The sequence below is a fragment of the Odocoileus virginianus genome, chromosome 5 (genome assembly GCF_023699985.2).
Source record: "Odocoileus virginianus isolate 20LAN1187 ecotype Illinois chromosome 5, Ovbor_1.2, whole genome shotgun sequence".
NCBI classification, from domain to species: Eukaryota; Metazoa; Chordata; class Mammalia; order Artiodactyla; family Cervidae; genus Odocoileus; species Odocoileus virginianus.
In genome coordinates, this window is record NC_069678.1 from 56,947,584 (window position 1) to 56,963,576 (window position 15,993).

At 35.2% G+C, this 15,993-nt stretch overlaps 1 protein-coding gene across 6 annotated transcripts in view; it reads right to left on the minus strand.

Moving 5' to 3' along the window:
- Window positions 1-15,993, minus strand: part of LRRC7 (leucine rich repeat containing 7) — a 608,651-nt gene that overhangs the window by 150,089 nt on the left and 442,569 nt on the right. For all 6 annotated transcript variants that reach the window (XM_070467940.1, XM_070467941.1, XM_070467945.1 and 3 more), the window contains 2 exons: window positions 15,368-15,512; window positions 9,274-9,346 (listed from right to left, as the gene is read on the minus strand). In XM_070467940.1, the coding sequence (XP_070324041.1) occupies window positions 9,274-9,346; window positions 15,368-15,512 (218 nt within the window). The remainder of the gene's footprint in view (window positions 1-9,273; window positions 9,347-15,367; window positions 15,513-15,993) is intronic.

Consider the following 15,993-nt stretch of genomic DNA (forward strand, 5'->3'; position numbering starts at 1 on the left):
GATGGTGTGATCACGCACCTAGAGCCCAGCATCTTGAAATGTGAAGTCAAGTGGGCCTTAGGAAGTATCACTATGATCATAGCTAGTGGAGGTGATGGAATTTCAGTTCAGCTATTTCAAATCCTAAAAGATGATGCTGTTAAGGTGCTGCACTCAATATTCCAGCAAATTTGGAAAACTCAGCAGTGGCCACAGGACTAGAAAATGTCAGTTTTCATTCCAATCCCGAAGAAAGGCAATGACAAAGAATGCTCAAACTACTGCACAATTGCACTCAACTCACACACTAGCAAATTAATGCTCAGGATTTGTTAAATGCTCAGGATTTGTTAAGTAGCATTAGTCTTCCAACAACATGGCTCAAATTCCAATTACCTTGGGATATTAGTTGTAAAAGTGTTAGTCCTCAGTTGTGTCTGACTCTTTGTGACTCCATGGAGTTTAGCTCATGGACTGTAGTCCATGGGCTATAGTCTTCCAGGCTTGGAATTTTCCAGGCAAGAATACTAGAGTGGGTAGCCATTTCCTTATCCAGGAGATCTTCCTGAACCAGGAAATAAACTTGGCTCTTCTGCATTGCAGGCAGATTCTTTACCATCTGAGACACTGGGGAAGGTCTATATTAACTGTGAATAGCTACATGAAGTAAAAGCTTTGCTGGTAATTCTTCAGCTCACAGATCACAATGCACAAATAACAGGCATGCATCATGATCAATGATGAGTGACATTAGCCTCTGCACATCTGCTGTTCAGTTCACATATGGACAGTAAGTCCTGTAGCTGTGTTGCCTTCTTGTCATTAGCTGTAAAGAGATACTATTGGCACCAAAATTTAACATTTAAAGCACTACTCCTGTTGAGTGATGCTCTTGGTCATCCTAATTCTCTTGGGAATTTAAATGAAAATATGAAAATTTCCTTTCTATCACCAAGAACAACTTCATTAATTCAATGGGTAGACCAAGTAGCTATTTCAATTTTGAAAGTCTATTATCTTACACACATTTTGGATAAGTTTTGATGCTACAACTGGAGATCAGACAGTTTCTCTGGCTGAGTTTTAGAAGAAATATGACATAAAGCATTCAAATGAAAATATGCAAGCATCATGGCAGGAAGTAACAGCAAGTATTATGGATGTCATATAGCAGAAACTTTCAGCACAATGTGCAAATAACACTGCAGGATTTGAATTGAACATATGTGGGATTATAGAAGAAACAGCTGACTATGGGAATGCTTCTTGCCATTATTCAAGAGCCCGTAGATCTGCTGCCAGAGGAGCTTAGTGAAGGAAAACTTGTTGACATCAAGGAGGAAAGTGGTTGTAATGAAGAGGATGATGTCCCAGAGGAAGTGACCCTGGCAATAAACTTTACATTAAAGAAACTCTTAGAGATATTTCATGGTGTTAAGAGTACAAAGGATAGAAGTTTGGAAGCTGCTCCAAACTTAAAAAGAGGATGGTATTTCACTGATGCATAGAAAGGATGTCCACTCTGAATTATGACTCACACAAGTACTGTTCAAAGTAATTTTGATAGTTTTTTTTTTTTTCACAAAAAAACCCACTTTAATTCTTAATGCTCCTAATGTTTACAATGATGATTCATTAAATACATGTTGGTTTTATTATTTTTCCATTTTCCAATACACTTATAACCAACAGTAACAGTATTTGATGTTTTGAAAAGGTTTAAAGATTCTTCATGAAAACTACCATAATTTTCCCCATTGATTAAAAGATTATTTTGTACAGTTTCAGTGTGCATGGTTGTTTTCATAGTCCCCACGACAATGTAAAGTGAGCACTTCCTGAAAAAAAAGGTAACATTTTTACTGGATCATGGGCTATGTTGAATTAATAATTTATACCCTGAAAGTATTTGACACCTTTGTGTTACAAAGAAAACTATTAGGTGCAAAACACATATCCTTCAATTATTTCTGAAATTCAAAGGATTCAAACTCAAAATATAACATTCCAACTGACTTTATTGATGGCTGTCTTGCTATAAATCACCTAAAGTATTTTATTACAGGATCCTGAGTATAGTTTTACCATATTACTCACATTATCACTGCTGTCCAAAGGATAGACCAAAATAAGTGACATAAGTGTGACAGAGAAAGACAAAGATTGTATGATTGCACTTGTATGTGAAATTTAAAAATAAGCAAAAAAGTGAAAAAAGAACCAGGCTCATAGATACAGTGAGCAAATTGGTGTTTATCAGAGGTGGGGTTAGGCAAGTGGGAAAAATGGATGAAAGTGATTAAAAGGAATCAACTTTGAGTTATAAAATAAATAAGTCATAACGAGGTAATATAGCACTGTGCTGTTGTTTAGTTGCTAAGTCATGTCTGACTCTTTTGTGCCCCCATGGACTGTAACCTGACAGGCTCCTCTGTCCATGGGATTCTCCAGGCAAGAATACTGGAGTGGGTTCCCATCCTCTCCTCTGAGGGATCTTCCGGACCCAGGGATTGAACCTGTGCCTCCGATGGCCCCTGCATTGCAGGCAGATTCTTTACTGCTGAGTCACCAGGGATATATGGTGACAAATGTTACCTAGACTTACTGTGGTAACCATTATGCAGTATATACAAATATCAAATCATCCTGCAGCACTCCAAAACTGCATTATCGTTTGTGCATAAAAAAGACAAAAACTTATCTTTTTAAAGAAGTTTTTTCTATTGTCTATAATAGTGCATATTAAAAGTAAAAACAAGCTGCAAAGAAGTGTAGAATACTTTAAAAAAGTGCTTTCCAGGGAATTCCCTGGTGGTCTAGTGGTTAGGGCTCCATGTTTTCACTGCAAGGGTACAGGTTCAACCCCTGATTGGGGAATCAAGATTCCACAAACAGCACGACCAAAAAACCCAAACAAACAAAATACAAAACAGTACTTCCCAATCTTTTGCTTGCATATGGATCCCCAGGTGAACTTGTTAAAATGCAGATTCAGATGTAAGGATTTGGAATGGGGCCTAGATTCTGTGTCTGTAACAAGCTCCTGGGTAATACAGAAGCTGCTGGTCCTGGGACCACACATTTTTAAAGTCCTTTGCTAATATTTCAAGGATAACATGAAACACACAAAATATATCAATGACAGCTAAAATCCAAGTATACATATTATAAGAGTTGTGTCAGTAAAATTTTGCCTTAGACCACATGTCAGTACTAATGACACTATTGGAGGTAGTAATGCTTGATGTTAAAAAACAACAACAACAATATTGACTTTGTTTTCTACAACTGTTCTCTACATTGTTCTCTAGTTTGGTCTCCATGAATTAGTCTTGGATGAGAAGATACTGCCCTTCTCAGGGTATCATTTGAGGTTATTATTAACCCTCAATTACTGAGCTAATGAGGAAGAGGGATTGCGAATATATTACATAGGTAATGTATAATTTCACTTTAACTTCATGTATGACCATTAGAAACCATTAGATGCCATTAAATCTTCTATTATGTAGGTAGTAATAAACATAAAAGTAAATGACTTCAGGCTTCATTGTCTTAGTTCACTTTTAACTCAGTAGAATTAATGTTGGGAATGTGAAAAATGTTGAGACAGGCTTGCATAGTTGCTTAATAGTTGAGTGCACTTGATCTACTTATTAATCCCTGTGTTCTCATCTATAAAATTGGTTTATAATGCCTGCTGTATGGAGTATCAGGGATGATTCAAGGTAAGCTACCTTGCTAGCATGGGGCTGCCAATGTGGCGCTAGTGGTAAAGAACCTGCCTGCCAATGCAGGAGACATAAGAGACTTGGGTTCAATCCCTGGGTTGGAAAAACACCCTGGAGGAGGGCACAACAACCCACTCTAGTATTCTTGCCTGGAGAATCCCTTGGGCAGAGGAGCCTGGCGGGCTACAGTCCATAGGGTTGCAAATAGTCGGACACGACTGAAGTGACTCAGCATGCATGCACCTTGCTAGCATACTGATTTTGGACTTCTCAGCTTTCAGAACTTAGAGTAATAAATGTCTGCTGTTTTAGCCACTCATGTATGGTTATTTTGTTATGGCAGTCTGAGCAGAATAATACATTATTTCATCATTATATATATTATTATATATAATATATATTTATATATATAATCACAATGCATTATTATATTTTGTACATAAGTATTTAACATTTTCTTTTTAAGAACTGGATGTTTCACTCATGTTATATTACTAATCCTCACATAGATAAACATAAGCAAGGATCAATAAAAAACGTCTTTTTGCTTATTATTGTTGATGACTATTATGATTTGTTGAAGGCTATCTAACATTAAGTCTGACAATAACCTCTGAGATGTATTATTACTTCCCTTTTACAGATGAGAAAACTGCAGCTCTGAGATGTGATTTGACATGCCCGAGGTCAATTAGTTAATGAATGGAGAAGCCAGTCTAGCTCTAAGGTTTGCAAATATTTCCCTGTGAAGGGATTAAACATGTTCAAGACATGTTATCAACCATTAAGGAGTGCATATTCCAGTTGGGAAGGCATGATATTATAATTGAAAAGTTAAATGATGATGCAAAAGATAAATAAGAGACCAACATAAGAAATGGAAAAATATCACATTAGAGTGTTCTCTAACTTGTGTAAAGAGTTCCCTAAACTTATTTGTCCATGAAGCTTATTTTTATGTCATACCTATCAAAATCTCAAGTAATGACTGTTTTGAGGAATTAAATTTAGAAAATGCTGGTTCATTTAGTAGGTATACTGAGCAGGAAGCTGCAGTGGTATGGGTGGGCAGAAGGAGAAGAATTAAGTAGCAAAACAACTAAACATATTTTTTGATTCCAAATACCCCCAATTTGATTTGTCAATAACTTTACCTTATTAGATTTTATTTTTAAGAATCATTTATTGAACACATGAGTACTTTCCATTTAATTCTCATAACATTCTCATGAGGTAGGCATTATTATCATTTCCATTTTACGGAGGAGGAATCTAAGGCTATCCACCCAATAGTACATTGAAAAGCCAGATTTTGCACCCAAAAGGTCTGGCTCCAGAGCCAAAGCAGCCAACCATTATGTAAGCTTGTTTAAGGTAGCTTTGTTTTAAACCAGCATCTCAAATAATTCTGATGCAGGCACAATGGAATAGGGTTTGAGAAGACAGTTATCTGATAGCTGTTTAAGGAGCTGAATCCAGATATTGGTTCTTAAACTTTAGCATGCATCAGAATCCCTGGAACATCTTGTTAACACACAGATTGCTGGTATGATGTCCAGACTTTCTCATTCAATAAATCTGAGACTGTCTCTGAGAATTCCTTCTAACAAGCTCCCAGTTGGAGTTGATGATGTTGGTCAGGGGACCACATGTTGAGACTCACCAATCTATACTAGAGTATGGAAAGAATTGAATATTAGTGTGAAGGAATTTGGGTTTTATCAAATGAAGTGTGTGTGTGTGTGTGTATGTATCTCTGTGTGTGTGTGTATGCTAAGTTTTTGACTAGAATAACTTTACATGTTAAGAAGTACACTGGGGATACAATAAAAGGAAATCTCCTGTTTACTCTATTGCCCAGCCCCTAAGTTCTCCTCCCAAAGTTATGTACATTTCTAGTTCCTTGTGTATCTTTCTATGATTAGAGAATAGAGGGAAGCACAGTTTTTAGCATTCAGGTACCTAGAACGCTTATTTTCTTGTCATTATAGCAGTCTAGTAAGTGGACTACTGGAATTTACCATCTAGGGTATTAATGTTATATAAACTAAACATCTAGATCAAAGAATTAGAATTTTAGACATAGGCAGAAACTACAAATGAAGAAACTAAGCCACTGAGAATTTAAATAACTTATCCAAGTTCACATAGTTAAGTGGCGTAGTGAGGGATCACACCCATGCTGTTGGACTCCAAAGCCAGTGCTCCTTGCATTATCCCTCAGCAGTCAGAGGCCCACAGGAAAGAAATGATTTATCCAGCTTTGCACAGTTATTAAATTTTCCGAAGTCTTTCTCTTTGACCATACGCTATGATCGAATGACTTTTTAAAATATCCATTCAAATTTTTGAGCTTTCATTGCTTTTCTCCAAAACTACAAAGCTAACAGAGAGAAGGCTTAGTGTAGTTTCTCTTGCTATGGAAGCTCCCTTGCCCTTAGAACAATGGAGCTCTTAAATGACCAAATATTGAAAAATATGTGACTCAACCATCGCATATATTAAGAAGCATCATAGGTCAATTAACAGTTTAGCTTTGAGATCTGATAACTTCTCTCAGCCTCTGTTTTTGCATCTGTTAATGGGGAGAAAATAATACACATCAAATAGTGTTGATGGGGTCTTTAAATAAGAATACATGTAAAGCACCAAACATGGTATCTGGCACAATGTGAACACAAACAAAAAGTTGTTTATTACTATTTTCATTGCACATTCAGTTCTTAGAATGGCTGGAACTCCTAGGTACAACTTAAGATTTGACAACAAAAATAACCAATTTTACAAGTCATTTGGCACAAAAGTCATGGAATCTATTTCAGCTGTGAAAGACAGCTGAATTCTTTCAGCAATTTTTACTAGTTGGACTATTAAAAATTACCAAAGATTAATCTATGAAACATTCTACATTCAGAATGGGAATATTTTGCTCACTGCAGATGATCTTAACATTTTGGTGAGCAGAGTTCTACACAGAATGTCTCATAATAAAACACAGACTATTCTACTGATGATGAAACTGAAACTCTAACCCTTTGGCCACCTGATGCAAAGGGGTGATGGCCACCTGAGGCGGAGTCATTGGAAAAGACCCTGATGCTGGGAAAGATTGAAGGCAGGAGGAGAATGGAATGACCAGAGGATGAGATGGTTGGATGGCATCACTGGACATGGGTTTGAGCAAACTTCCGGAGATAGAGAAGGACAGGGAAGACTGGTGTGATGCACTTCATAGGTTGCAGTGAGTCAGTCACAACTGAGCGACTGAACACCACCACCAACTGTTCCACCACTTACAAAATACTTTCTGCATGTGACCTGGGGTGACATTAAATAGTGTTCTAATCAAATTTATCTCTAGCCTTGAGCTAAACCTCTGATCTATCAGTTCTGAATTCTCTAAGGAAAGCAAAGCCACTGTATCATTATTATTTTTACTTCATGAAGATTGCTTATCAAGGTGTATTATAAAAGTTTAGATTTGGCTTATGTTTTGCACAAGTGCTCCATTGAAGTGAGAATGTAAGTGAGAAAATGACTGTCATAATTTTACCAACCAAAAAATGTATTGTAGAACTGAAATCTTCAAAATTTTTCCTTTTAGGATCATTTTACACTCCTAACAATCACTGGTAACCCTAAAGTACTTTTGTTTATATGGTTTATATCTATTGCATCTATCGTATTATAAATTAAAAAAGGCATTTAAAAATAATTATTTATTATTCAGTCTTAAATGACAATAAATCCATGACATGTTAATGTAGGTGACATATTTTTACAGTGTATCTATATTTCCAAAACAAAAACATTTAGTGAAAAGAGTGACATTGCTTTATTTTTTCAAATCTCTCCAATGTTTAGATTAATAGAAGGTAACTGGATTCTCATATCTGCTTTTGTATTCAATATGCTGCTGTATATTATTCCGATTAAGTTTAATATATATATATATATATATGTATGTATTCCAATCTCACACAGATATGTAGTTGGAAAAGGGAGGGAGGAGTATTTTCATAGTCTTTTTGGATAATTGTGACTATTCTTTGATACTACACCAAAACTCAACAAGTGGTGGTTTTTTAGGGGATACAGTAATTGCAATATGGAATCTGAAAACATAAGTGAACTTTTCTTACTCTTCATACCAATACATTAACATCAACTAATCCTTTTGCACTTTGAATGAGTCTATTCCTCATATGTGATTTTGTAGCTTAAGAATTGGTCATGGAAAATGTTGCTTTACAGAATTAAACAGGTTTTCCAAATGTGATGCATTTCATAGACAACCCCAATAAATCACATTCATTATCACACCAGTGATATCAGAAAAGCCTTTAAATATATGGAAGCCATCAAACTTATAGTGGCAGATACAAATCTGTCAAAATTTCAACTTTTGCTTGATAGCTCAAATTTCACTGTTGGCCACAAATACTGCCAAATACCCAAGTCTGACTAACCATAGTCTGTCAGTCATTCTTCCTTTTTTAAAAATAGGTTTTAATTTTATAGCCATTTTAGGTTCACAGCAAAACTGAGCAGAAGGTAGAGATTTCTCATATACTTCCTACTGCTTTTTTAAATTCTCCTTTTTATTGCAATAAAACATAGTATTATAGTCCATTTCCCTAACACTTCCATTCATGGCTTTATATGAATATCAAAACATCAAACTGTAGACTTTAAATATGTGCAGTTTATTACACATCAGTCATGTCTAATAAAACTGTTTTTTTAAAAAAGCCTTCTCCCCATCCCAAGGATACCCAAATATGTTAAAAATGTGGATTTATGTAATTCTTCACATGAAATGTGGGACAAGATTCCTATAAAATGGCCTTACATAATTTTAGAATGAAGACAGCTATGGATTTCTCACTTTACAGAAGTTGTAAACAAAATAATTCCAATGAAACATTGATAATAGCATACATACATTTCTTAAAGAACCGTAAGTCAAACAGTAATTACAAGATAAAATTAGAAATAAATCACTTTCAGATAAATGGAATATATTTTTTTCTTAAAAGGCAACAATGATCTTTTACCTTAAAGCTTTTTATGCAAGCTAAAACATGTTTATTTCCTTAAGTCAAAAAATACATTAAGTCTCTATAAATATAAAATTTTACTAACAGCGTAATGGTAACATATACATAATGCAGATCTTATAAAAAGTGATTTGATTTTGTAAGACATTCAAGTGAATTTAGAGCTGCTACTCAGTCAAAAGCATCCAAATTAGTAGTATCGGGAAAATTACAGGCAATGATATAATTGAAGGTCTGGGTAATCACTTTGCTTGTGAAGGGGCAATGGTCAAGTATTTCTTATCATATTATATAGTTGGGTGTCAATGTAATGCCCACATATAAAACTAAATTGAGATATTATAGATAAATATATAAGTAAATAAAATGTGGTCTAAAACAAGTTTAAATATGAACAAAATTGTTGAGATCTCCAGTGGAAACTGTGTTAAAGTAGAAAACTCAATATATTCTTTTGTCTCTGGCTTTAGAGAAGCAGACTGGTATGAAACTTGGGCACTTACTTTCCGATTGTATTGGGTAGCATCGTAAGTTGATTGTCATCTACTTTTAGAGTAGTTAGCTTTTTCAACAACCCTAAAACAGAGAAGATATATTAATACACATGAACAGATTACTGATAGAAAATACAATATATAAAATACAATACACATCACAATATAATTGTGATGAATGTTTGTCATGCTAATTGGCTGCACTCTGCTTATATCAACCTACAAACTTATATTCTCCTGTCTAGTTCTGACCTGCAAGTTGTAAAAACTTTACTTACATCAGTGGGAGTTCAAGTACAATGGAGACAATAAGGAAAACATAGGGTTCCACAGAAACCTGAGTTGGCGGTACTGCTACCACATTTTCCTTTTCTATTATACAAATGGACGAGATGAAAGTTTTCAAGCCAGCTGTGACTCAATATTTAATTAACTCATAAGCACTAATAACTAACATTCCTGTTGTGGTACAAATTGAAAACAAATCTGAATTAAGCCTAATAATCAATGAATGGGTACTGAAGCACTGCAGTGTAGTGGTTATAATTATGGACTTAGAAAATTACAACATATAATTTCATACCTTTCAGTTACCGTAAGTCCTTGCCTGGGATCAGTAGTAAACACAAGACCCCTCAGTTTTTAATATATCAAGTCGAACTGGCTAATAATTGGCATTTCAACTATTCATATTTCACTAATTTATGCCCTTCATAAACTTCCTGCTTTATCTACTCCTATTCTCAGGTATTAATAAGCAAAAACTTCAGAGTAATAGAAGAACAGCTTCCTTTACCCAGCCGTAACAGAACCCAGGGTATCAATATGGCCTAAATAGCCAAAATCCGAGGCAAAGCATAAACAGTGGCTGATTTTGGTTTTACATAATGTTTTGCAGAAAACTTGTTCTGACAGATACAGTAGGTTCCATGGTCAAATGTGTTTGGGGAATGCTGAATTAAACAAAATCAACCAGATTTCTTTAACGAAAAACGTTAAGGAACTTTTGATATACTAATGTAGCAGGGTGACTCTAAAGTTATTGTGGAACTTCTGTGTGTGTGCAGAGTATCTTGTACAGTGGTATTTCATAAACATGCTCTGAGAAGTGCTGTTACAGCTCATTCCTACCCACCTCAAGTATTTTGAGCATAGCTTAAAGGCAAAAAGTAAGTCACAAGAAGTCAGAAATAAAGCTGTTGTTGCATTTGAAGTTTCAGCATGCTCAATTACATAGTCTACCAAAGCACGCAGAATCTCTAGTGAAGAGAAGTGTCATCACTATCAGACTGCTGTGAGAAAATGCCTACAATATTTGGAGATTAACACATCAGCTTGTGCCCTTATGATACATGGCTGAAAACAGTAGCACCTGGGAAAGAGGACGATTCTCACTGGGGAAATTTATCTCTGAAATTTGAACACCCACTGCCTATTCATCTATGCTCAGAGGGCGACAATTACATTAGCTTCTCTACTGTAGATGTAAAAAACCATCAACCTTGGAAATGTAAAAGAACACTTGAGCTTGCTCATCAGTTGTGAAAAGAAAACACAGGACCATGAATTACAACTGAATTCTTTATGAACTGTAGCTGTGATCAAACTATTGTCCCTGCCCACAGGTGGAGCCAGAGGAGGGCTGACAGTTTCCGCATCACTTGGCTGGGTTACGAGAAGGTTTGGGTTGGGTTACAGAGGGCTGTGCAAGCATCTTGAAGCCAGGTTGCCAAGCAGTCTTTAAGAGAATCACAGTCCCCAGGTCTGAAGTAGTGGTGTGAAAATCTTGAGGCAGGATAGGGATTAAGGTCAAAAGATTGATGCAACAGATTTTTATGAAATAATGGATCTTTGACAGAAGCTTCTACAACTTTTGGCAACCCACTCCAGTACTCTTGCCTGGAAAATCCCATGACAGAGGAGCCTAGTAGGATACAGTTCATGGGGTTGCAAAGAGTCAGACATGATTGAACAACTTCACTTTCTTTCTACAACTTTAAATGCTGAAGCAAAGTTAGGGCTCCTTCCTTTGCTGCACATATGTGAGCTAAAGGGACCATCATTCATTTGCGATATGGCTACTTTGTCATTCACACATTCCATACAAGGGTGTGCTCTCTGGACAGATTCCAGAACTTCTGTAGTAATCTGGTTGTTCTTGTAATAGAAATAGGCCATCAACCTCAGCTCTGTTACTCATGACTTCCTCTGACAGATATTTCCTTTACTGTCTTGCTATTGATATATGTTTGGACTGCCTTCTACCCTCAGGAACCAAAGGTATTTTATACTAGTTCTTCCTCAGTTCTCCACCTCTTTATCTTATGTTCCCAATTCAGATATACTTCAGAGAAAGGAAAAGGAGGTTTTTTACTATGATTCTGGCTACTTTCATATAAATATACAATAAGCAGCAGTATAATAAACATTAATATAATTTGTTATCAAAATAGCTAATATTTATATGACATTTACACTCTATATTAGAATTTTGAAAGCCAAATTGCTGTGTACTCATCAAATCTAAGATTATAATAATTATTATATTATCATAGTACCTAACATTGATTGAACATTTACTGTATACTAAGTTCTATTCTAAGCAATTTTGCATATATTAATTCATTATTTCTCAAAATAATTCCCTGATGCAGGTACTATTACTTTCCAATGTAAAAGATGGTAAAACTGAGGCACAGGGAGATTAAGTAGCTTGAATAAGGTCACACAGCTAGTAAGGTAGAAAAGCTAGACTCTAAATTCAGGCAACTTGACTGCAAAACCTGTGTCTTTAACCACTAAGTGAATAAGATAAATTGTTTTGGAAAGTAAATATATATAATATACATATATATGTATATATATATTCTCCTTTATTGAATTTCTCTGCTGTCCAAAGAAGCTGATTATTAAAGCTCTACCCAGAAAACATAAAGTCCTCTTCATTTTCCCTGGAACCAGCACATTGAAAGAGACTCAGCATACTGGGTTGTTTGTTGAATATATAACTCCATTCAAATACCCCACAGCTAAAATAGGTGTAAAGGAACTAAAGATTTTTAGTTGCTATTTCCTTTTATTACTAATAATACTATGACGTTTCTTGTCTTTTATTCATTTAAATGTTGGTAGTCCAATAGACAACTCAGGTTCAAATAAAGGTGTAATTTACCATCCAATCAGAATCAATAAATTATTTTAGGACCTTTGAACAGAGTTCCCAGGTATTTCTCTTGACCAAAAAGGAAAATTTTCAAGGAAAGCCAGCCTTTCTACACATACAAATCAGGTACTCTGGCAACTCTGCAGATGAATAAATGTAATTTTCCCTAAAAGGTCAATAGGGTCCAAAGATAATTCCAGCTGGAAGCTACTGACAAAGTTACCTTCTTAATTTGAGGATTGCTCACTTCCCAGGTGGCGCTAGTGGTAAAGAACCCATTTGCCAAAGCAGGAGACAGAGAGATGCGGGTTTGATCCCTGGCTTGGGAAGATCCCCTGGAAGAAGGCATGGTAACCCACTCCAGTATTCTTGCCTGGAGTATCCCATGGACAGAAGAACCTGGTGGGCTACAGTCCATGGGGTCGCAAAGAGTCGGGCATGACTGAAGCGACTTAGCACACATGCATGCACAGATTCTAAATGAAGATTTTAAATACATAATACAACTTGCCTGCACTGGTCTGCTTCATGCCAGCCAAGCATCTAATCTGGTATTTTCTATCATCTGTACAGGCTATTTCCCCCAGACTGGAAGGCTAACTCCCTAGTCCATTTTCTTAACAGAGGATATTTTAAACAAATAGTTAACATCATCTTGTATTTCACTATGTGACCTCTTCATTTCCAGAATTTCTAATTGGTTCTTTTTTTTTAATAACCACCTGTTCTTCGTCATCACTCCTGTTTTGTAAGCTCTTATTATTTTTATAAATATTGTTCTTCCTTTTATTTATTTGAGAATCTACACATACTTAAAATAATTTTTTAACTTGCTTGATAACTTTGGTTTCCCATGGGGTAAAATTTCTATTGTTTGAGTTGTTTTAGCGTTAGTTTTCCTTTAAAGTATTTGTGTTCATGCCCATTTGTGTCAGTGGATATTTTCTTACCTATGTTCACTCCTCCATGTCTGACACTGGTTACTTCCACCTGACCCTCAAGTTTCCGGGGTTTAGAACCAAGTCTTAAATTAGCAACTTAGTGCTCTCATTCAACCTGGATATTGCAAATTCAGTCCAAAGCAGCTGGTAATGTGCTGTAATTTTCAGTATTGAATTTGTGTCTGTTCTCTCCTTTCATCCTAGCTCTAGGATCTTCAGCCTCTCTTAGCAGAAAAGCGTTTCCTTCCTCAATCCCTGTAAATTCATATTCTCCTGTTATGCTTAAGGGTTTTTTTTTTTTTTAAACCACTCAGGATCAGAATTTATGGCTACCACTTCTATTTGTGGTCTGGAGCCCATCATGTCTGTAAGCATTCCTGTGTTTCCATTATATCTCAGTTCCAGGTATATGCTCATTCTCTTTAAGCAGAGCTAAATTATGTTATTGACTCAATACTTAAGGAGTACTTACCATATACCACCCATAATTCTTTGTATGGAGAAGACAGTAATAAAGAAAAGTATGTTCTTCTAATATAAATAGCTTTTAAATTCTCATTATGCCTTTGAAGATACGGAGTGGTTTTTGAGTAAGGAAAGTAAGAAATGTATTTTGACCAGATGACTATCTTGACCAGATGATCATCTCTAGCATCTTCATCAGAGGATGCTCTTTTACACCAGTATATTTCCTTACTTTCTACAACTATAGTACTATAGTTATAATGGAAAGTACTATAGATATAATGGGAAGTACTATAAAATAGTATTTTCTAACCTTATCTGATCATAAATTTGATCTAAGATAATTAATAAGAATGCAGAACAGAGGGCCTATTACATACTTATGGGGTCAGAATTTTCACAGAAAGAGCCTGGAAATGTGAAAGTGTTTAATTAAGCTTAAGATAAGTCTTACAGAGGAGTAAGTTGAAAAAACACTGTCACAAAAATATATAACTATATAAATAAAAATATCATCAAATCTACAAAGAAAGAAAAACTAATCTGTTCTGTTAAAAGTAGTATTCTCTATTAACCTAAAAGAATAGTGAAAATGGAAACAACAAAAATTGGAGAAAAATTTTCGCTTGTGATTTAATTTTTGGAAGCATTAATATGTTCTAGGACATATGATACATCCAATTCAAGGAGTGTCAAAGACTATATTCCAAAATTAGTTTGATGATTACTCTCCTATCTGTGTCCCCTCATAAATAATAACAGTAAGATATCTATACAAAAGTTTACCTGTTATTTAGATTCTTTCATTGTTACTCAGATAAAAATTTATGACTAAAAAGGATTGAGTAGTTAATATATATTAACAGACAAATTTCTGCTCTTATAACTCTTGACAGCATGCAAAAGATGAGATGTCATTTTTAAATAATAGAACTATTAGAGCAAGGTTACAATAAAATTAAAGCAAAATAGAGCAAAACTGTGGATAGAAAGTGCTAGTTGCTCAGTCATATCTGACTCTTTAGAACCCTATGCACTGTATCCTGCCAGGCTCCTCTGTCCATGGGATTCTCTAGGCAAGAATACTGGAGTGGGTAGCCATTCCCTTCACCAGAGGATCTTGCCAACCCAGAGACCGAACCAGGTTCTCCTGCATTGCAGGCAGATTCTTTACCATCTGAGCCACCAATGAAGCCCATGCTACTGGTAATTCTATGGTGACAAAAGAAGACATACATAGTACTTAAATCTAGGATAAATACTCCTTTTAATAACACTTTAAAACTTAGTAGATCTAAAATTATTTAAAGTATGTCAGTTTAGTAAGATCATTGTAATAGGAGAGTATTTTGACAGCTAGAGTTACCATTTCATTCTAAAATATTGGTAAAATAATTTTTCATGTTGGATGACTATGCTAATTTTTAATATCAGGCTAACAGTATATTCCCTACATCTGCAAACAAACTATACTGCTAAAAATAAAAACAGTATATTTGACATAAACATTGATAACAAAATATTATGTTCTCACCTATAGAGTCAGGCAACTGTTGCAACATATTGGATGACAGTAAGAGGTCCTCCAGGGCTTCGCATCCAGAAATGTCCATGTCAACAGTCTCTATTCTGTTTTTTGACATATCCAGGTATACCAACATCTTTAACTTCCCTATAGACTTGATGACATTGAGTAAACTCCAGGTTAGTGAGAAACTTTCAGGAAATATTTTAAAGTTGTAAAAACCACAACACTGTAAAATTAATTTCAAAAGCAAATGCAACAATAATAAGTATTGGTGAGAATGTGGAGCAACTGTAACCCTCATACATTTCTAGTAGGAATGTAAAACTATGCAGCCACTTCGGAAAACAGTTTGGCCATTTCTTAAAATGTTAAACAGAATTTCCATATGACCTATCAATCCCTAGGTACATGCTTAAGAATGAAATATTTGTCCACACAGAAACACAAATATTCAAAGCAGTGTTATTCACAACATTCAAAACATGGAAACAACCCAAATGTCCATAAACTGATGAATACATAAACAAAGTGTGATATATCAATAAGCTGGAATATTATTTGGCAATAAAAAGCAATAAAGTACCAATGCATGCTACAAAATGGATGAACCTTGAAACAAATGCAGTGAAAGA